This window comes from Coffea eugenioides, chromosome 7 (genome assembly GCF_003713205.1).
Source record: "Coffea eugenioides isolate CCC68of chromosome 7, Ceug_1.0, whole genome shotgun sequence".
In the NCBI taxonomy this organism is placed as follows: Eukaryota; Viridiplantae; Streptophyta; class Magnoliopsida; order Gentianales; family Rubiaceae; genus Coffea; species Coffea eugenioides.
The window spans coordinates 3,264,134-3,286,858 of record NC_040041.1 but is presented as its reverse complement, the minus strand read 5'-3'; the positions used below and the strand labels follow the sequence as shown (position 1 = coordinate 3,286,858).

Sequence of the window (22,725 nt, the reverse complement as noted above, 5' to 3'; positions counted from 1 at the left end):
TTTCGAATATTCAACTACATGCATCATCAATGGCACCAAAGAGCAACAAAATCATGATTGCACGTTCCAAGGCTACTGATGCTAAGCCTGTTCAGGAAGCTGAACATGTTGCCACCAATACCCGCGCTATTGGTCCTGTAACAAGGAGTATGACGAGTCTCCACCCAAAGTAGCATGGAAGCTCCATCGGCGCCAACGCCCGTCTTCGGTTCAACATCACCAATGAGCTATTCTTCCACGATGGGGATCCAAGACTTTTCTGTCTCGATTGAGAAGTGTCTTGCCATGCTCGAATTTGGATCCGAATCCAAGTTTTCTAAGCATGACGATGATTCATCAAGCACTGGATTAGCCTCTTCACATGAAACTCTTCATTCAAGATTTTTTATTGAAGATTCTGCTGGCTCTTCTACTGCAATGCCTGCTATGATGACAAATACTTTAAATCTCGAAGAACAAGTTTTGAAAATGTCCAAGATGATGGAGACCATGATGAAACACATCAAGGACCAAGATGCTCTTATTGCTCAACTGCTCACCCAAAAAGATCATGCTCCTGAAGGAACCCATGCGAACCCTAAGGAGCACCAAGAGCATGAAATTCCCTCATCTAAAGGCAAAGACAAGGTGAAGGAAGTATATGTGACCGCCGATGGAACTATCCCTATGGAATAATTGAAGGAACTTGTTGAAGGCGTGATCAAAGATAAAAAAGAGGGTGGTTCAAAGTCAAGCTTTACCTACTGCAAACCTTACACTGCTAGAATTGATAACCTAGCAATGCCTGCTGGATATCAATCGCCTAAATTTCAGCAGTTCGATGGGAAAGGAAGTCCAAAACAACATGTGGCCCATTTTGTCGAAACCTACAATAATGTTGGAACCTATGTTGACCTGCTAGTCAAACAATTCGTCCGATCCTTGAAGAGCAACGCGTTTGATTGGTATACTGATCTCACTCCGGGGTCTATCGACAGTTGGGAACAATTGGAACAAGAGTTCTTGAATCGCTTTTACAGCACTAGAAGAATCGTTAGTATGCTGGAGTTGACTAACACTCGTCAATGAAAGGATGAACCAGTGGTCAACTACATTGATAGGTGGAGAAGTCTGAGTGTCAACTGCAAGAACAGACTGTCTGAACACTCTGCCATAGAAATGTGCATCCGAGGAATGCATTGGAGCCTGAGCTACATTCTACAAGGTATACGTCCAAATAAATTTGAAAAATTAGCTACTCGTGCTCATGATATGGAGTTAAGCATCACGGCCAATGCAACTGATGGGCTTCCTATTCAAGCTCCGCGAGTGTAGCCGCCTCGTCAAAGCAATGAAAGGCAAGAAAATAAAAAAGGGGGCTAGTCTCCTTCAAGATTCAGTAATAAGGAATCCATGACAATAAATACAACTCCCATGAAGATTGTCACCAAGGTGAACCGAAAGGTCACTGAAAAGGTAGACTCCCCTCAAAATAGGTCGGTAAGAAAACTCACTCTAAAATAAATGCAAGAAAAGGAATACCTCTTCCTTGAATCCGATTTACAAGGGATGTTCGATGATCTTTTCAAGAAGAAGCTCCTTGAACTTCCTGACATGAAGCGGCCAGAGGAAGCTGGGCAAGTCAATGATCCAAATTATTGCTGTTATCACCGCTTGATTGGCCACCCTCTCACTAAATGATTTGTTTTTAAGGACAAAATTATGAAATTAACCCATCAAGAAAAAATCTTTCTTGAGGAGGATAAGGTATCGGCAAACCAAACAACAATAATGTTTAGATCTGTGTGTTGTCCGATAGAAGTTTTATCCACATCAAGTAGTGCTTTGTCTAAAGAGCTTAAAAAATCCTCAATTGAAGACGTTAATGAAGATGACAACGAAAGATGAACTTTAGTCACTCGAAAGAGAACTTGCAAGCCAAAAACAAAGAAGTACATCTTTTCAAAAAATATTCGTTCGACAAAGTCTAAAGTGATAATGAAACAACGAAATGCAACAAAGAAAACAAAAAGGGGTGGCTACAACGCCAATTTTTTCAGATTTTCAGCTCCTTCAAGAGATTCGACAGCCCGTGACATTGAGAGAATTTATACCCAAGGGGTATTTAAGTGACGATACTGATAATTCCACTTCTTGCAATGTCGTTAAAGTTGAAAATCGTCAAAATCACACAAATTGGCACTAAATTTGAGGAAATACTCAAAATCGATGATAAACCACCAGTGGATTGTGCAACAATTATTATTTTTGATGTTGACTATTTAACTGTTGAGTTCAAAACCCACAATCGACCTTTGTTTGTTAGTGCGTATGTCCGAGAACAGAAGATGAATCGGATACTCATTGATGGGGGATCTGCTGTCAATATTATGTCCGTATGTACTATGAAAGAACTAGAAATCTCAAGCGATGAACTCTCCCAGAGCCGCCACATGATCCAAGGATTTAACCAAGGGGGGCAAAGAGCAATTGGTCTCATAAGACTTGAATTGCTCATTGGTGAGTTATTTTCAAGTGCGTTATTTCATATCATTGAAGCCAAAACCTCTTATAATATGCTCTTGAGACGACCCTGGATTCACGAGAATGAAATTATACCATCTACTCTGCATCAATGTTTCAAATATTGTCGAGACGGGATAGTTATGAAGATTGTTGCCAATGATAAACCTTTCACTGAAATCGAGGCTCACTTTACCGACGTCAAATTTTACCCTCAGAAAGATGCAAAAAGAAAAGAATCAGTAAAGGAAGAAAGTCAAGATTTCAAAGTACCTATTTTGCGGTATATTTCAAGATCAAAGAGGGAAGAATGTCAGTCTTCTTTTATCAGGAATGATACATTAAATGTTCCGCTCACCAAAATAGAGCCTGTTAAAAGTGAGAAAGCGAACTTGCAAGGATTTGTTCGTCCCAAAGAAGAACCGGCAGTAGAACACTACTCACTACCAACTAATCGAACTCAAGAAGATTTTGATCCAAACGCATATAGACTTCTGACTAAGGTCGGTAATAACCCAAATGAGAAGCATGCATTGGGCAAACTCCCTCCTTAGATAACTGGCGAGAAGACTCATGGATTAACACCTATGCAGAAAATGTTGAAAGAAAACGGTTATAATGTTGAAAGTTTATCGATGGGTCTTGGTTATAAACCGCTTTCTCCAGTGCGTATAATGATCAAAAGGGCAAATTGTAACTACGTGAACGAAGAAAATTGAGGTCACAAGTCGAAAGAGATCTGTGTTCGATAGGTTGAGAAATAAGTCAAAGCGTACTTCTGTGTTTGACAGACTCAGCCCGCAGCTAAAAAATTTGAAACCGCCGGTCTATGAAAGATTAGGCAGTGAAAAGCAAGAGTACCAAGTTGCCAAGGAAGAAAGTCTTACTCCAATAAAGAAGAACGGACCAAGAAAGCGAGTCTCCAATTTCTTCATGCACTATAGAGACTTATTCAATGTAAGAATTAAAATCATTTTTGAAGAACAGGGTCAAGAAAGTATGGCTTCCTGTCAACATATTACGATCAGTTATCCCGAACAAGAAAAAGAAGATGCGAATGACGCTCCCCCTGAACTTGAACAAAGGGTAAAAAATACAGTCGATGTGCTAAAGGAGATTAAGCTTGGCACAAGCGGCGATCCTCGCCCATTTTACATAAACTCTTGTATGACTTCTGAAGTAGAGAAAGAGTATGTTGATTTGCTGCTCGAGTTCAGGGACGTCTTTGCCTGCAATTACTCAGAAATGCCTGGTTTGAATACAATGATCGCCGTTCCTAATTTATCTGTCAAGCGAGGAACAAAATCCGTCAAGCAAACTCAAAGGCGCTTTCGACCCGAATTGATTTCTCTGATAGAAAATGAGATGAATAGATTGATTGAAATTGGATTCATACGGGAAGTGAAATATCCAATATGAATTTCTAGCATTATCCCTGTAAGGAAGAAGATTGGGCAAATCCGAATTTGTGTTGATTTTCGGGACTTAAATGAGGCTTGCCCCAAAGATGATTTTTCGCTCCCCATCACAGAATTGACGGTAGATGCAACAACCGGGTATGAAACACTATCTTTTTTCGATGGATCATCTAGATACAATCAAATACGCATGGCGATCGAGAATGAGGAGCTCACTGCCTTCCGCACTCCTAAGGAATTTATTGCTATAAAGTAATGTCATTTGACTTGAAAAATGCTGGAGCAACATATCAAAGGCAATGCAAAGAATATTTGATGATATGCTCCATAGAAATGTGGAGTGCTACGTTGATGACCTTATGGTGAAATCAAAGAAGCGAGATGATCATATTCAAGACTTTCGAAGAGTTTTCCAACGCCTTCGAAGATATCAACTGAAGATGAATCCTTTGAAGTGCGCATTCGGAGTCACTTCTTGCAAGTTTCTCGGTTTCATCGTTCATCAACGGGGAATAGAGGTCGATCGATCTAAAATTGATGCCATTGTGAACATGCCTGAGCCGCGAAATATTCATGAATTGAAGAGCCTTCAAGGGAAGTTGGCTTATATCCGGAGGTTTATCTCTAATTTGGCCGGACGATGCCAACCCTTCAGTCGACTGATAAAGAAAGGGGTACCCTTCGAGTGGGATGAATCGTGTAGGAAAGCTTTTACAAGCATCAAAACGTACCTCATGAATCCCCCAGTGTTGGCTGCACCCATTCCAGAGAAATCATTGATTCTCTATATTTCTACTCAAGAACGGTCGGTTGGGGCTTTACTTGCTCAAGAAAACGATGAAGGTAAGGAGAATGCGCTGTATTACTTGAGTCGGATGATGACATCTAATGAGTTGAATTACTCACCCATCGAGAAGTTGTGTTTGGCACTTATATTTGTCATCCAGAAGTTGAAACATTATTTTCAAGTACACACTATTCGACTCATATCAAAGTCTAATCCCATTAAATATGTCATTACAAAATCAGTACTGTCTGATCGGCTCGTGAGATGGTACCTCCAGTTTTAACAATTCGAAATTATTTATGTACCTGCAAAAGCTGTCAAAGGACAAATATTGGTAAACTTTTTAGCCGATCATCCCATACCTGCCGAGTAGGAGTTGACTGATGAACTCCCCGAAGAATAAGTGTTTATGTTCGAATCCCCGTGGTTGATGTATTTCGATAGAGCCGCGCATCGTGACGGAGCTGGTGCAGGAGTTATCTTTTATACTCCTGAATCAGATATATTGTTATGCTTTTTCACTTTAACACGTCGGTGTTCAAACAATGTGACCGAATATCAGGCATTGATTCTCGGTTTGGAAACGGCCGTAGACATGAAACAGTTGCATCTTAAGGTCTATGGTGATTTCAAATTAATGGTAAATCAACTTCTTGGTATTTATGATGTCAAAAAGCCTGAATTGATCCCATATTATAAGTATGCAAGACAACTCATGGGATATTTAGATAATGTCACTATAGAACATATCCCTAGAAATTTCAACCAACAGGCTGACTCTTTGGTAAGGGTGGCGTCCCTAATCACTCTACCTTCTCATCGAAATCAAATTTCAATATGTCAAAATTGGGTCATACCTCTGATGTTCGGTGAAGAAGATGCTGGTGAGGAAGAAAATGCTTATCATATTTTTGTCCATGAGATCAAAAAAGAGGATTGGCGTCACCTCATCATTGATTACCTTAATCATGGGAAGTTACCAGAAGATCCCAAGAAAAAGGTTGATATACGTCGTCGAGCGTCACGTTTCATTTACTACAAAGGGAAGCTTTATCGAAAATCATTCGATGGGGTGTTTTTACAATGTCTTGGAGAAGATGAGTCTATGCAAGTAATGGAGGAGGCTCACTCAGAGATATGTGGTGCTCACCAATCTGGCCCAAAATTACATTTCTGCATTAAGAGAATGGGATACTACTGGCCGACGATGGTAAAAGACTGTATCGATTTTGTTAGAAGATGTCAAGCTTGTCAATTTTATGGCAATTTCATCCGTCAACCTCCTGAACCATTGCATCCAACTGTGGCTTCTTGGCCATTCGATGCTTGGGATTTGGATATAGTTGGACCGTTCCCAAAATTTTCTGGAGGACACATTTTCATTTTGGCAGCGACGGATTATTTCTCAAAGTGGGCCGAAGCGGTTCCTCTAAGAGAGTTCGAAAAGAAGAATGTAGTAGATTTCATTCGCTCACACATCATTTATCGGTATGGAGTCCCACGTTATATCATCACCGATAATGGTAAACCTTTTTGCAATGTAGCAATGAACAAGCTTTGCGAAAAATTTCATTTCAAATAATACAATTCGTCCATGTATTATGCTGCCGCAAATGGACTCGCGGAAGCATTCAACAAGACCTTATGTAATCTGTTGAAAAAAATCGTGGATAAATCGAAAAGGGATTGGCATTTTCGAATTGGAGAGCGCTTTGGGCATACAGAACTACTTTTTGAACTCCCACACAAGCAACCCCATACGCGCTTGTTTACGGTGTTGAAACTGTTCTTCCACTTGAGTGTCAAATACCTTCGCAAAGAATTGCGATTCAAGAAGGGTTCAATGAAGAAGATAATGTTCGTCTTCGCCTTGAGGAGTTAGAAACACTCTACGAAAAGAAATTGGAATCTCAGCAATGGATTGAGTGCTATTAGTCTCGCCTTTCAAAAGTATTCAATAAGCACGTTCGACCTCGCTCTTTCTAAATTAGAGAGTTAGTGCTCACCGTTCGGAGGCCGATCATTCTCACTCATGGCGGACAAATAAAGTTTACTCCTAAGTGGGATGGTCCATATGTTATTTAAGAAGTGTACACAAATGACTCATACAAGTTGGTTGCTGAGGATGGATTAAGGATTGGCCCCATTAATGGAAAGTACCTAAAAAAGTACTATGCGTAATGGGAACCGCGCGAGACTCCCGGCACGCATGAGTTAAAACTGTGAATGACAACCACCAATAGTGTAGTATGTGGTTAAACTGCTAAAACACTCCACCAAGTCTAAGGTGGTAAACAAATAAATACTCCTGACCCGCATGAGATTAAAATGTGAATGGCAGGAACTACGTGTGACTTGATTCCCTTGTTGGGATACGTAGGCAGTTTGGTGGGTAACTTCTAAGTTCAGTTATATCTCCTAAATCAAACCCTTTTTCCTTGTAAAAAAAAAATCGTCTTTTTTTCTTTGAAATAAAATGCTAAATTTAAAAGTACTTTTCTCTTAGAAAAAAAAAATATATATAATAAGAGATAAGAAATGAAAAGCATTTAATTATTCATAAAAAAAAAGAAAATTCATTACAAGGAAAAAAAAGAAAAATTCAGAAAAAAGACATGGTGAAAAGTCTAAATGTCAAATTTGTAATCCACTACAGTTATTTTGCATGATTCAAGTGCAGACTTCATGTTTTCAAGTTCTTTCACTGCGTCATCAGTCAAGATGCTGGTACTTTCAATAGAAGAGAGCTCATCATGTGCCCGGGTTATTTCAGTCTGGATCTCTTTGAAAGTTTCATACTTTTGATCGATAATTGACCTGATTTTCAGACATTGTTTCTCCAAATCAATAAGTTCCTGTTGCAGAGTTTTCTTCCTGTCCTCAATAGACTGCAGCTTTTCTTCAAGACTTTGTAGATGACGAGTTAGTTTTTCTTCATTCGCCTTAACTCTCCCGAGTTGGGCGGTCACTTTGGAAAGGATTTCTGCATGTGTTTCTTTACTCATCTTTTTTCATGACGAAGATGCCGAAACATCATATGCCTCCGTCTTGGCAAACAATTCTATCAAGAAGTCCTTTAAAGGGAGACCATTGGTAGGACCCGTTCTTGTGATTTTCGCAATGATTTTATCTGCGCACTCTTTTAAAGAAAAGATCTGCTCAATAGGAGTGTCAAGAATCTGTCCGCGAAAATCCATCCACAAACTCTGCAAGTATTTTCTTCAATGCGTCTGGATCAACTTTTGGCCATGAAACTCTGAAACCAATGCTACCTTAGATCTTTTTCGGATTTCGTGCGAACTAGTCAACTCCTTTTTATGCATTGACGAGGTACCTCCACTGGGGGCAAGTTATTTTGGAATGCTGATAACGATTTCGTCACTTTTCTTGTTTGAAATTATAGCATCAGTTTCAAGTTCAATTGGTGAGTTGGTACCAACATCTTCTTGACAGAATTCAAGAAACGGGGGCTGAAAAAAAATTACAAAAAAAAAGGAAAAAAATATAGCGAGATGATTACCTTAAGTGGTGACACTCCAACTGACGGTGGTGTAAAGGAAACCTCCTCCAAATCAGAAAATGTCCTCTTCTTTGATCGGTTCCAATGACGGTTTTGACTACTGCTACCGCTTGCCAACGAATGGATTCCTTCTCGGGTAGATCCGATGCCCTGAATTTGAGTCCCTTCTTTTTCTATAGCCTCAATAGAATCACAATCGTCCACCGTTTCAATTTCGACATCTTCTTCTATGTGAGTCACGGATACGGATCTTGAAATTTTGGACGGCGTCTTCTTTATTGGAATCACTGGTTGCGCCTCTTTGATGGCCTGTCGGGAGTCCTTTAAAGACTTATTTTTTGTGACAATATTTTTCGAGAGACTACTAGTAATTTTGTTCTTCCGCAAGGTGGATGAGGTAAGACCCGTTACAATCTCTATAGCTCCATTATGATGCACTGACTCGTTGGCGGAGGTAATCTTACCCTTCTTCGATGATTGCTGAGGGATCTTAACGGTGAATTTAAAGGAAGTTGAAGAGACACTATTTGACCGAGTCGACCACCAGGCGTCATAGTCTTTTATGATCAATGGATGCTTTCTGTGCGTGGGTATAATCATCCGAGACTGCGTTTGCGTGCGAACTGAGGAATTCCATAGTTGAATAACCTCACCCAAGGTATAAGTGTGAGTGATCTCTTTCAAGTTGCTGGGGATGTCCTGACAGAAGCCGAATTGTCTGCTAAACCTGCAAGGATTATATTTTTCATTAATGAAAGTATTGTCCTTACGTAGAGTTAAATGGCAAGAGCGTTAACTAATAAAGTAGCTCGTGAGTCTTGATGATAAGGATCCATCATCGATCAACACTTTTTCTTCATTCTCAGTCCAGCACAATTTGGGAAGCATCAAAGGATTCACTTCTTTGAAGATTTTCTCAACTTCTGATTGGCCATAAAATATTGTCATTTTCTCACCACTAAATCTTGTCATGCGCGCGTGGTGGCTACTCACTTGATTGTTTTCAAAATATACATCGAAATATTGATCAATCCAAGCATAAACGTAATGGATTGGAAAAGTTAACTCGCATTCTCCAAGGTTAGGGGCGTAGATGATCTCCCTTAACCCATGATATATGCTCGCAAGAACGGGGATTGCAAGGCAAAATCTTTTCCCTGTGGCCATTAAGTATGCAACCTTGAAGACACTTGGGCGAATACGATCGACCTTTTTGCTTGGCAAAAGGAACTTGCAAATCCAACACGCTATGAATGTCGCAGTATAGGTTTTCTTTCTTAAAGACCCCGGGATACCCAGTGTGTCGAAAGGGACGTTGAAGTCCTTCGTGTCAGCAAGGTCGTGCGGCTCCAAGATTCCAGAAGGGTTGTAAGTCATTTTCGGTTTAGATGTGGTCTTTCTTCTCTTCGCCCTATTCGGAGGAGCCCTATACCTAGTCTCTCATTTGAAACAGAAGCGAATCCAGTCTTTCATCCATACCCATTGGTCATTCGTCCAGAGGTGGTAGTAAGCCAAAAAAAGATGCCTGCAGCTCTCAGGGAGAAAGGACTTCCCTTCTTTATCACGAGTGAGAAGTTCCTGCGCTGAAGGAACAACTTCATCAAAGAACGAGCCGTCGATCGAAAGGCCACCAAGTCGATAAAGGTCCCAAAGTGTGATGGACAACTCCCCAACGGGCGTATGGAGTGTGTTTGTCGAGGGGCACCAATATTTGGAGAATGCTCGCAAGATATTCTCACAACGGTCGTAGGAGTATTTCGACGCGTAGACAACTTCAAATATGCCAGCACGGGTGAGCACTTCTTTATATCTTCCAAGGATGTCCTCAACCCACTCCCAATAATGAGAGGTGAAGCACGCCTATCTTCCATGTAGTCTTATCGATATTGAAACCCACGAACGGAAGCGTGAATTTGGCTATTTTCGAATCTCCATTGTGAAGTGACGAGTTTAATACGATCACTTCTTCTTCTCTCGAAGTGGTGGAGAAAGTCGATGATGCCATCACTTCCTTAGTCCACTTGCTAGTCCAATTTTCGAGATGAAAACATCCTGCAAGGGGTATGAAAAACTCAGCGAACGGGCCAATTGCTTGTTTATGAACATGTAGTGACAAACTCTTTGATTGAGATCCATCTCGTTCATCCGTCAATGAAATATGTGGCAATGGCGTGGCGTAGTCCTTAATTTGCATATTTGCTGAAATTTTGAAAAAGAAAGTATTAGACGATGAAGGGAACTTCTTACAAAATTTTGGTAATTAAATTACCTAATCGGTGGCTTTCTTCAAATCTCTGAAATTGTTTCAAGCTCCTTTTCGGGCACGAGGTGGATTATCTACAGGAGAACAAGTTAGTAAAGTTGAAATATTGACATGGATTGGGGCAAAAAAAAAAAACACTTAAGGTCGGAGTTCTAGCAAAAGAAGGGAAAAGGTTTTTGCTCAAATATCATATTTGGTATTATCCTAATAGACGAGCAAAAAAAAAAAAGAGAGAGAAAGGGCTCAAGTATCATAATTGGTATTATCCTAATAGATGAGCCAAAAAAAAAAAAGTTACGAAAATTGAGATTAAATTTTCAGCCATGAGTAATAGCTCAAATATCATGCTTGGCGTTATTTTAGTAGATAAATCAAAGGGCCAAGTTGCCTTGTAATATGTTGGGGATACAAGTCAAAGGCACACGCTGAGTAAAGAAATAAATTTCAAGTGCTGATCATGTTCAAAGCATCTAACGATGAGACACGTAAGAGCCTTGACCGAGACCCCTTGTAACAACTAAATGTTGCGGGTAAGGCAAACAAAAAAAAACTCTGAAGTACCTGACAAACGAAGGAAAGTACTAGTTGTTGGAGTATAACCGGCGGATGATGGCTGTCCCTTGCAGCAGCGGCCGCGTGATGATATAGCTGAAGAAAAAAAGCTCGTTCAAAAGTTGTGGCCTAGACATGACTATTTATAGGAAAAAATTTGATGAGAATCCGAGCCAAAAAGAAAGTCTTATCCGTAAAAATTTGGAAAGGAAGTCGATTCCTTGTTGGAATGACTTTACTGAGCCGAAACGGATTTATCAAGAGTCTCGTGGACTATGTCAGTAATTGCCGGCCAGGTAGTTTACTACGGTCAAGAATTCTAATTTGGCTTGGGATTGGTCAATCATGGTTGATATAGGAAAAGTCTTGTGGGCCACGAGAGAGTCATATTAGAAATTAGCCACCAAAACTTGTTTGATGATGCACGGTGGACTTGAAGCTTTGGCATGATATGTTTTGACCTTAGGATTGATATTACTAAATGTTGCATGGATTGATGGCCCCCGTATGGTCATCTTATGACCAATTCAAAAGCCATGAAATTGTAAAGCTTTAAGTCCATTCACGGACTTTGTTGTAAGACTCCAATATGGAGTAATTCGGCCTCGGTATTTTCCTAATCATCATCAACATCGAATACTATTTGGAATTCAAATACTACTTGGAAGCTGGCGGGCATGTTGTATGGCTTAATCAAGACCCGTGACTATGAACCCATATAAAATGTGAAGTTCAAGTGAATTAATCAAGATCCATGGCTATATCGTACGAATTAATCAAGACCTGTGGCTATATTGATGCTTAAATTTCAGCCTTGCGGCATTCAAATCAAATTGAGGGAAAAAAAATGAAGAATGTCGAAACTTGTCCGTTCAAGTTTTACTCTTCGCAAACAAGTTTCGAGGGGGCATTTGTAGACAATGAAATTTTAATTAAATTCTAAAAATTACCATTGGTCTATAAATCATTTTTATGGTTTATTTTTATCCAATCGGATATTGTCATATGTCATGTACACCTGGAAAGGTTAGTTATTAAATGGCCAATTATATATGGCCACGTGTCAAGTTGAGGTGTTCCAAATCAATTCAAATTGCAGGGACATCTCCACCAACCAAATCATATCATGTCACATGTCTATTGGATAAATATCTAAATACTTATTTCTTATGAAAGGGATAATATTTAGAGTTGTTTAATCCAAATATATTTCTTATATACTGCAATAGCTTGGCTAGTCAAACGGCGCCACGTCACGTGTCCCCATGAGTTTGGCCAATCGATGAATTACTTATCTCTTTATTAATAAATATAAAATGAAGAGATAATATTTGACTGGCACAGTCCTAATATGACTGCACGTCTTGCAAGACAAGTAAAGTGATACACAGGTCTTCAACCTCTACCTCTTGCTACAGTTATAAATAGTGGTCTCTCAACCACATCAAGGATATACAGAGACAGAGACACCAAGAGGCATCTCACACGCTCAAAGCATTGAAGCTCCAAGCTACAAGCTACAAAGGTCAGGATCTTCAAGCTCTCCAAGTCTCCCATATATCAAGACTTGAGTCTTCAAATATCTTCAAAAGTTCTTCAAATCTTTTATACCAAGATTTGAAGGAATCGGTGGTGGATCCAAGAATAAGCTGCGAAGCCCTTGGATTGGCGTTCGAGGAGGAGAATCGAGGGAAACTCACCACAAGTTCGAGAAAAACCCAGAGATTGTACTCACATATTTTTCTTAAATTTATATATCACATATTTGTCGTGTATATTTCTTATTTCTGCAAATTTGAAATTTTATCGCGTACAAACGCAATTGATGGTTTTATTTTTTTCTTGTACATTTCAATTAAAAATTTTGATTAAATTCTTGATTTTTTTCCACATTTCGGATTTTATTTAAACATGTTATTTAATTTGTGGGACGAAGTTCAATTCGTGGCTTTTTTTTGCATTTGAATTAAATATTTTGATTTAATTCTTGAATTTTTTTGGACATTTTAGAAATTAAGTATTTTGATTAAATTGCTGAAATTTTTTCCACATCCACACAATCGTGAAGTAGAACAGAAAATTTTTTCCATGTTTTAGATTCTAAACATTGATTATCATTTAAGTGAAGTTACTTTGAACGCTATAACACATGATCAAACTGGTTGCTCAAAATTTAAGAATAAAGTATATCTTATGTTTCTCACAAACGTATATAAAAAAAAATATATAAATCTATATATTATCACTTACGTATATTTATATATCAGAAATCTATCTAATATTTCTGTAAATCTATGGACTCCAATTATTATATTCATCATGATTCTCGATTTTTTTTTGCGTATTTCAGAAATTAAGCATTTTCATTAAATTGTTGAAATTTTTTCCACATCTACACAACTGTGAACTACAAGGAATTTTTTTGACATTCCATATTCTAAACATTCATTATCATTTAAGCGGAGTTTATCATAATAATCATTTATAAGTGAAGTTAATTATTTAATTTGAAGAGAAAAAGCTTTTTTTCCTTCTCCATCCACACAGCTGTGAAGTACAACAGAAGCTATGAAAGCCAACCGCACAGCCACCAGTCGAATGTTCAAATCAGTGCAAAAGCTCAAGCAGCAGTGGGACCAGTCAATGTACAAACCACCAGTGCAAAAGTACAATAGGATGAAGCAGGCGCATTGAGTCCAGCAAGACTCGGAGCAACAACGTACAAACCAGCAACACTCACATCAAGTGGTTGGCTCCAATCTAGCAGGAACGGTCGCACCACTCAACGTACAAATCAGCAGCCCAACGTACAACAGCTTAAAGCAAGCGGATGCACTCGAAATCCCACCAACAGTAGAAGCACAAAGTGCTCCTTATAAATATAGGAGGGGATCACCGCGGGATGCGTGGTGTGAGGTTACAAAGTTAATATGCCCAGAAGTGAGGTTGCAAGGTTAATATACCCAGAGCCCTCAATGGTCGCATTTTCAAATTAAAAATTAATTTTTTATATAATTTTCTTTGTGTGGTTGATAATTGAAGCATTTTGTTGACATTTCAGTTGTGATTAATTTAGGTGTAAACTAAGACAAATAAGAGTTAACAAATGAAATAATACTAATAAAGTTGAAGAGTATAAAACACGTATAATTGGGGTAGGCTCTTCCAATGCACTATGCATGTCACTAATTGTGAAAAGGGAATAAGTCAGAATTTAAGATACATTCATTGAAAAGTGCCCTCTTGCAGCTATATCTAGAGAAATGCCAATTCTCTTGGAGCTATGTATTAGTGTTGAAAGATTAAAAAGAATTGTCACAAAATTTGACATCTATACTATAGTAAGCAATTCTTGAAGTAAGTAATAACAATTTGCTAAAGATATTACAGAGAAGGGAAAGTATCTAATATTCATGACAAAACTCCATTAGATACCAAGTTTCCACTATCTAAACATCAATTAAATCCTGCCAAGAAAGAATCAAATTAGAATTTAATAACCACTACCAGAATGACAATCTTGTGAAACCACGAATAATGCACCAGTAGTTTTTGCCACGCTTTGTTGCCAAAATTTAAGGAACTACTAAAGTACCAAATATAAAAATAAAGTCATCAAGAACATGTTCCATACTCCTAAGTTTGAGCTTGCCACTTAAACTTTTTCTCAAACATTAATGTTGGATGAATAAATAAACAATAGAAAGCAAATAAACAGCATATGCATTTTGAGCCATCATCTTATATTTGAATAATACCTCTTGTCAGCCAATTTTTCCTAAAACGTGAATGGTAGACAAATAAATAAAGAATAGAAAGTCAAAAAATAGCTTATACATTTTAGCCTAGAAATCATGGACATACCTTCATTCATGCCACCTTTTTACCAACATAACATGTATGAACAATAGAACATGATGAGAACATGAAGATTTGGATTCCCTTCAAATTCAAGAAAATTCAATTGATGATTGATGGTGCAATCGGGTTCAAGAATCATTGAAGATTTGTCATGCTTATTTCTTGTTATTTATTTAAGTAAGTTTTCAGCAATACTTGTTAGTTAGTCTTGAGTTATTAAGGGAAATAAAGGCTAAGGTCATGTTGACCATAGTTAAGCCAATTGAGTCAATTAGTTTCTTTTTCTAATTGAATTATAGTTTTAGGAAAGTAGTTAATTGTTTCCAAATTTATTTAGGAAGTTGTGTCAAGTCAAATAAGGAAGTTTGTATTATTTCCAATTTAGATTAGGGTTTTGAGTCTTGTAAGGCTATAAATAGCCAACTTTATTTAACTATTCAGGGACATGATATTGAAGATGAATTAATAAAAAGAGAGTTGTCTCCTTTTATGGAGTTCCTTGATGGAACTTGAGTTTCTTCTTGAACTGTATCAAGTATTTAGCTTGGATACTTGTGGTGTTCAAAGCAAGATGATTACATCATCTTGTTCTTTCAAGCCAATAGCCAATCCACTAGGTTTCTAGAGACGGATTCTCTTTCGGTCTAGCAAGGTAGTTATTGTTCCTTAACCAATAACCAATCCACTAGGTTTCTAGAGGCGGGTTCTCTTTAGGTCTAGCAAGGTAGTTATTGTTCCATAACCTGATCAAGATATATCCTTCCGCTGCCTGATCGACTTGGTTCTTCAAGACAGGTTCTTGCTGGGTCGAGTTCGTATCAGAACATCAACTAAACCAAAAGAAAAAGTGCAGAAAATTTCAAACAGTAGAAGCTAAAAGCTGAAAATATGTGCATATCATCATTTCATCATTCAAATCAGAGAAACAGAGAAAGGTCAACCGCATAACAAAGATTCTTTCACTTTTAGCTATTTAGCAAAAAATGTGAAACACAAAAAAAAGTGTGTTTTCACTGTGGATTTTGACAGTATTATCTATCCCAGATGTAAATGGTCAAATCCATAAATTGTTAATTAGGCATATAACAAAACAAACCGTTGATAACTTTTAGTTCGAGCATGTTACCTCATGCAGTTCACTTTGAACCCATCTCGAGTAAAGTTCATTAACTTCAGTGCTTCTAGAGAATTGCCATCACTGACTCTTTAAGCTTCATAGTCGTCCATCTCAATCAAGTTGCAAAAGAATTAAACCAAACAAATTAGTTGAGTAACATAGGATCAAAAGAACGAAACAAAAATCATTTCTTGTATGGATGCAAAGATATAAGAGATTTTGAACTAATAACTAAAAAGAAAAAGGGAAAACTATAACCGTGTAGCAATGTGATTCATTTCCTAGTCAGGGGTACACAATTTAAAGCTATTCAGAAACCTTTGGTGGGTGATCAGAGGGGATTTGAAATTGATCTAGTCAATCTAAACCAATTATGATAAAAAGAATTGAGAAAACTGTTCATTCTAATATTCCATTCACATCCACTGTTGTAGATATTCCCTCTATTTTATGTGCTTGCAGGTCAATTTTACTTCTTCCACACTTGTAGACGTTCAAATCTCTTTAACAGCAATGCCAGCTGTATGGCACTATCCATTGCTCGAGATTTACAAGGCTCTATCCTCAAAATAGACCATCAAATGTAGCCCTTTGAAAGTAACATAACTCTAGCAATGCCTATCCCCGTTTCTCCAAAAAATAAAGTTTACAAAAAAAACAAAGAAGAAAAATGCTTCTTTTCTCTAATTCTTTAGAACCCAGGAGGCCAAAAAATGAAGTAAAAAGGTATCACTATTTAAAAAAAAAAACAACCATCAAATATCGTATTTACTTCTCTATTAAGATGTATATGCTTACAAGACCTCCCAAATATTTAGATATTTCATTCTAAACATCATGTAGTTTCTACACTTGACCACAAAATTTCTCAAAAGTTTAAGGCACATTGACAAAAGCTTATTTTGGGTCACTATAAAAATTGAACCAAAGCATCAAGCAATTTCTCTAGCATGATCAAAATAGTATAAAGCAAAAGGAAAAGGCTAAAGCTTTGTCATAAGTAAAACATCATATGATGAATGAGCTATAACTGTAAACCAAAGCAGCACACCTAAGAATTTCTGGTATAGCTCTCTAGAGATTGTTTCAAAGGCGAAAACGACCAATAAGAATATCAAAAATTTACATGATCCGAAGATTATTATACAAATGAAAAAAAAAAAGGAATTAGTGATCAAATCTTTGATTAAATCAAGCAGTAATTATAATAATTTAAAGTAAGGCTCAAGTCTGTCAGCAAAAGTCAGACAGAGATAAGAGTACCACCATTGCTGTAGACCCAATTACATTTGAAGGGGAGAATGAACGTCAAATGCCATTAGGGTTGCCTCGCCAAGATACGACAAATCAACTTAAAGCCTGAAATACATCTAAAGAAATCAAAATTGTATCATCACAGCCCAATTGTGAATAAAATAAATTAGTATATTTATAACTTTCATCTGGTGTAATACTCCAGCCAGAAGGCTACACCTTTTTCCAAAAAAATTACCATCTATACTTGTAACAACCTAGTAAGAAACAAAAGGAAACATGAAGAAATATTTAGATCAAAGGAAAAATTAAGAGAAAATTGCTCGTGAAAAGACACATCTATGCAAAAAAAAAATGAAAGGATAAACCAATATACACCATTCATGAAGTGTCAAATTGGGAAATTCTTGACAACAAAAAAAAACTTAAAATTTGAATGGCCCTGCAAATTGTCAAAATCTTAAAACAAAGAAGTGACTATTGAACTCCTTTTGCACCCTTAAATAATTCTTTAGAATTGCTGACGTGAAATTGACTTTCCCAAATCGTAGTTATGTTTGTTCTATAGAACCCATTTAAACTTTGGAATTCTACGGTGATGAAATGCATTGGAGAATTAGTACTGGCCATAAAGTATAACAAACCATCCTAGCTCTCTAACAAATATTATTAGCTACTATACATTCCTACTTATATGAAAATTAATCATGAAAAGTGTAAGAGAAAATGGTAGCATAGATATAAGATGATAGGATATTTCATTGATGAAGAGCTATGCTTTACCTATCTTATTTTGGTTTGCATACAGTCCAGAGGCTTAAGATCTTCCAAAAAATTTTGAGAAGATTGCTCGAATTGGTACTTTCCATTCGCAAGGAAAAGATACACAGAGGACCAAGTTTTAAAAAAGTTATGGAAAAAATGATCATCTGTAAAATGAAAAGGAAAAAGAAAACCACGACCTCCAGTGGTAGTGTCTTTCACAATCCAATAAGTCTATGATTGGGTAAAACTCATTCAGTTCTTTGTACAATACAATAGCACCAAAATTTGAAGTGTTTTTTGCAACATCGTCATAGTATGTATAAAGAAAAAAGGGGAAAAATGTCAAAACTGTTTCAAAATAAATATCATACATATTTGAGACAATTCAAAAGGTATCTACCATTTGAAAATAGTGTGTTAGCAGCATGCAAATAATTAAGGACCTAAGGCTAAAATTAAAGAACCACTCTATCCAATAGTGACCATCCTTCAATCAAAAAGCCACAAAAAAAGGAAAATATAACATTTTTAACTTAAAAATTTTACTATTCCACAAACTGGTTTTAGAATGATTGAATCTTGATTTGGTCACGCCTTTAATATAGTAAAGTATGTTAATAACATAACCAACAGTATGGAAAAAAAAGCAAATAATTTAAGAAAATAGAATCTGAATGCAAACAAATCCTAACATCTTCTTGTTATTTCAGCTGCAAAAAATTAACTATACCTTTTCAACAAATGAAAAAATTGGAAAGACCAATATATCATACCAAATTTTTTATTGCCTGCAAAGATTGAAACCATTTGAGGGACCAGTGAATCTGTTATAATTTAGGCTGTATTCTCAAAATGTTATCCCCAATAGATGATTACAAGCCAATCTTAGCTTCTTAGAACCAAATCAACGGGAATTTTTTTACAACAAAAAAAATTGGCATTTTTGTAAATTAAAATAAATAAATGATGTTCGTGTAAAAGAAAAAAGAAAGGCAAGATCTCTGCAAATACGCAAGGAAGAGCTATTTAAAACAAGTATCTAAATTAGTAGGGCTCCATGATCACTTACAGTGCTATTAGCCGTTAGTCAAAGAAAACCCAGAAACTAAGAACACACAAAATATTTTCTTGTCAAGGATTCACAACAGAAAACCTGGAAAATTACAACCAAAAGTTAATTTACCAAAATAAAACATGAAATTTACCAACTTTTCCCACCTACAATCACAAAAAAAGGTCAAGTTCAGATCAAATAAGTAAAATGATAAAACAACATGAACAGAAAATTTAATGAAAGAAAAATCTCAAAATGTTCAGATTCAAAACCTAAAAGGATTTCAGATTTGTCTCTGGCACTTGCTCATCACATACACAGATAGAAAAATGGTGAAAGGAAGAAAAGGATTTTGACCAAAAAAAATTAAAAATAAGAGAGAAGAAGAGGAGAGGTAGACGACCAAACAGAAGTAGAAATATCTGGAGCCTTTTTATCCTGCAATATAAAAAAAATAAACAGCATTAGTTTGCTCAAAAAGCTACAACTAAACCCCCCCCATTTAGCTAAAAAAAAAAGAAAAAAAAATTAAAGGGCTAGATTATTTTTGGCAGAGGAAGAAAGAACCTCAGAGCAAATTATTTTTTCTTCTTACCATTTGTTCTCACCAAGATAGATAGAAGATAAGAAGATGAAGATGATGATGAAGACGAAGATGAGAGGCTGAGGGGGGTTTCGGTGATCATGAAAAGCAAGAAACAATGGATGGAGAGGAGGAGAAAAGACAGTTCTGAATTCTGAAGCATCGAGCAGTCAATTCTCACCAAACCCACATGGGTTTCTTTTACAAAGTAAAAAACAAAAAAGAAAAAGATGTGAAAGTCACGTGGGACCAGATTTCAGTGGAAGACTTCCAAACGAACAAGGAAACAAAAGAATTGCCGGACGTCCAATTCACACGAGGGAATTCACACGAGCAGGACGACCACCAATTCGCCAATAAGGAGATGCCACGTCAGCAATTGAAACTCAATTGGAAACAACGACATTCGCGCATAGACTAGATATGTTAATAATAAAGGATATACACACACGCACCGTAGGAGTGTGTCTTCACCACCCGAATCTTTTCTTTTTCTTTTTATAATCTCCTTTTTGGCCCAGGAGTTTGATGTAATTTCGTCAAAAAATAAATTTTTTAAAATAATATAATATTAGTTGATGTTGTAATTTTCTTTGTCCATAATTACAACTTTGGCCCCCCGAGTTGTCGGTCATCTCGTTTGTGCCCTGTGAACCAATATTAATTAGGGTTACTTTTTATTATCTTAATATGTTTCACAATTTCTGTTACTGCCCTAGAAAAAACAAGACTAAGGGGATGGTGTAATATTTGTAGTGTTCTCTTTTATATATCTCAACCCAATCACATTGATGGTAGATAATTACCCACGATAAAATCCAAAAAAAAAAGTCCATCGCTTCCCCTTTTTTCTTTTTTTTATTATATTAATTTTAGTAAAAGTGCACGAACATAGAGAATGCCTTTAACCCTATTCTATTAATTTTCTTACGAGGTAAGTTGTATATTGTGTCTTGTTTGATGTAATAATACTAGTCAACAATTAGTAACAATGGTTGCTTACATAAATTTTTGCAACTGCATCAAATTTTCTTAAGGAAAATAGATAAGCAAATATTTTGCCACCTTGCTATTTTATATAATACGTTATTTTGTCAAAAAAATAAAATCAAAATGAAGAGGAGTACACTAAATTTACAAATTTTCTACATTGAGCCTCAAATTATTGGCATTGAAACCTTAATCTCATTCTTCAGAATAAATATTTGGTAAAGGTTACAATATATGTTAATATATTTAGTTGGCTAACATGTCAATTATCACAATTTGTGTTCACACATTATATTTTCCCCAAAAAGAACGAAACATGCTTTGTAGTTTGAGGCGCTAGTGTCATTTTAGATTATGGTTTTAAAAAATTGTAATGATTTTCGCTGCCGCTGTCCTTAAGAACTCGAAAGCTAAAGAAAATAAAGAACAAGAATACTTTAAACTACTTAAGCGGTAAAAAATGTCTTTCATCATTTAAAACTTATTTACACATCACTTACATACACATTGGTTTACTTCTATCATCAACACATTTTTTTAATTATCTTTTTTTTTTATCTCACATGCATTGTATTATTACTTTTTTAATAAAATTATCTCAAATAATCTCTTATCTGAATACACTCACAAATTGCATGTTAAAACGATTGATGCACTTCGTTTTGATCACAAATTTATATCTTTCATCATTTTTTTCCCAGGCAAATTGTAGTAACTTTAATGCAATTCATTGTTTTCGATTGATGTTCTGCCAAACGATTTCATTTTATTGTTTAAGCAAACTTTTAGGAAATTCATGCTGTAGTTTCCCAAAAAAAAAAAAAAAAAACATAGATAGTTTTGGCTGTAAGGCTTTCAAGTTTAGGTATACATACCAATCAAAATGCAATAAGAACAAAGAGAAGTTTAAATTTATAACTATATGAAAGAAATGTGGTTGATTCGTGAAAAACACATAAGTATAAAAATTTCAAATTTCACTAGGCGGTAGTATATCCTAATATGGTTGAGCTTCGGGGCGACCCGGTACGGAGATATTGATAGGCTTGTCACAGCTTAGCCCATAAGATTAGTGGACCGGACTAGTCCGATCGTTCCAACATAGAAGATTAAAAAGTCGAGTTCTTGACCGAATAGTGAATAAAATCCAAGTTGGTACCTCCACGCCCCCACCCCAGCGCAAAAAAAAAAAAAAACTTACAATTTATTCTCCTAACGTATATACTAATTCTCATTTATTTTATAATATTAATTTGTGTCACTTAACCCCAATAAGTTAAACCACCAGTCTGGCTGGTGGCCACCATCAAACCTTTAAGGCTTGGTGGGGTAGGAGGCAAAGGCACCAATTACCACATTAAAATGTGAATTTGCTTCAAAAAATCCAGACAGGTGCGTAGTGCACCAATTTGGTCCGGTAGTGGTTCAATCTCCTCCGAGTTACACTTGGACCTCCTTAGGTCCACCCCCTCCCACTAGTGTAGGATAGATTAGGATATACTACAGTTGTCTTCTCCGAAAAAAAAAGAAAAAAAACCCCGATAAGGTAAAGTTACTCCTCTGCTATGATTTTTTTTTTTTTTTGCCTTCTCTAAGCTGTTTCTTCCAAATTAGTTTTCTTTTTTCAAATATTTGTATTTGAACAACAAAAAATTTTCTCTATCGACGAGTTTCCTCTTTTAAGAACTTTTATTCATTAAAGAATCAAACCTTAGTGTATTAATGTATTAATATTATTTCCTTACATGTTAGAGATTCTAAATTAATTTGTCCCTCCTTTTTTGCATTATGTGTTATAATTCATCCTAATTGGAAATTTAGGGTATTCATTATTTAATTTTGAAATAAAAGAAACTGTATATATTTTTATAACTGAACGATTCAAAATCAGTTACCGATTTTTATAGGCATAGTAAAGTGTCGGTTATTTGGACAATTTTTTGTTCCTTTTTTTCCCTCTAATGGATCATTGTTTATTAGGGTTTATTATATTATTTTTTTAAAGTAATCAATTACATCTATTCCTTTCACCGCCATCAACTAAAGTGATCAACCACGA

The 22,725-nt window shown here is 36.4% G+C and overlaps 1 protein-coding gene across 1 annotated transcript; it reads left to right on the top strand.

The window, feature by feature from the left end:
* Positions 1-5,137: 5,137 nt before the first annotated feature.
* Positions 5,138-6,289, top strand: LOC113777974. Its single transcript, XM_027323209.1, has one exon. It carries the CDS (start codon positions 5,138-5,140, stop codon positions 6,287-6,289), a length of 1,152 nt encoding a protein of 383 aa, XP_027179010.1.
* The last annotated feature ends 16,436 nt before the right edge of the window (positions 6,290-22,725 follow it).

Bases quoted from the DNA above. Each gene is read 5' to 3' on its own strand.
- LOC113777974 (XM_027323209.1), top strand. From the start codon at position 5,138: ATGTATTTCGATAGAGCCGCGCATCGTGACGGAGCTGGTGCAGGAGTT.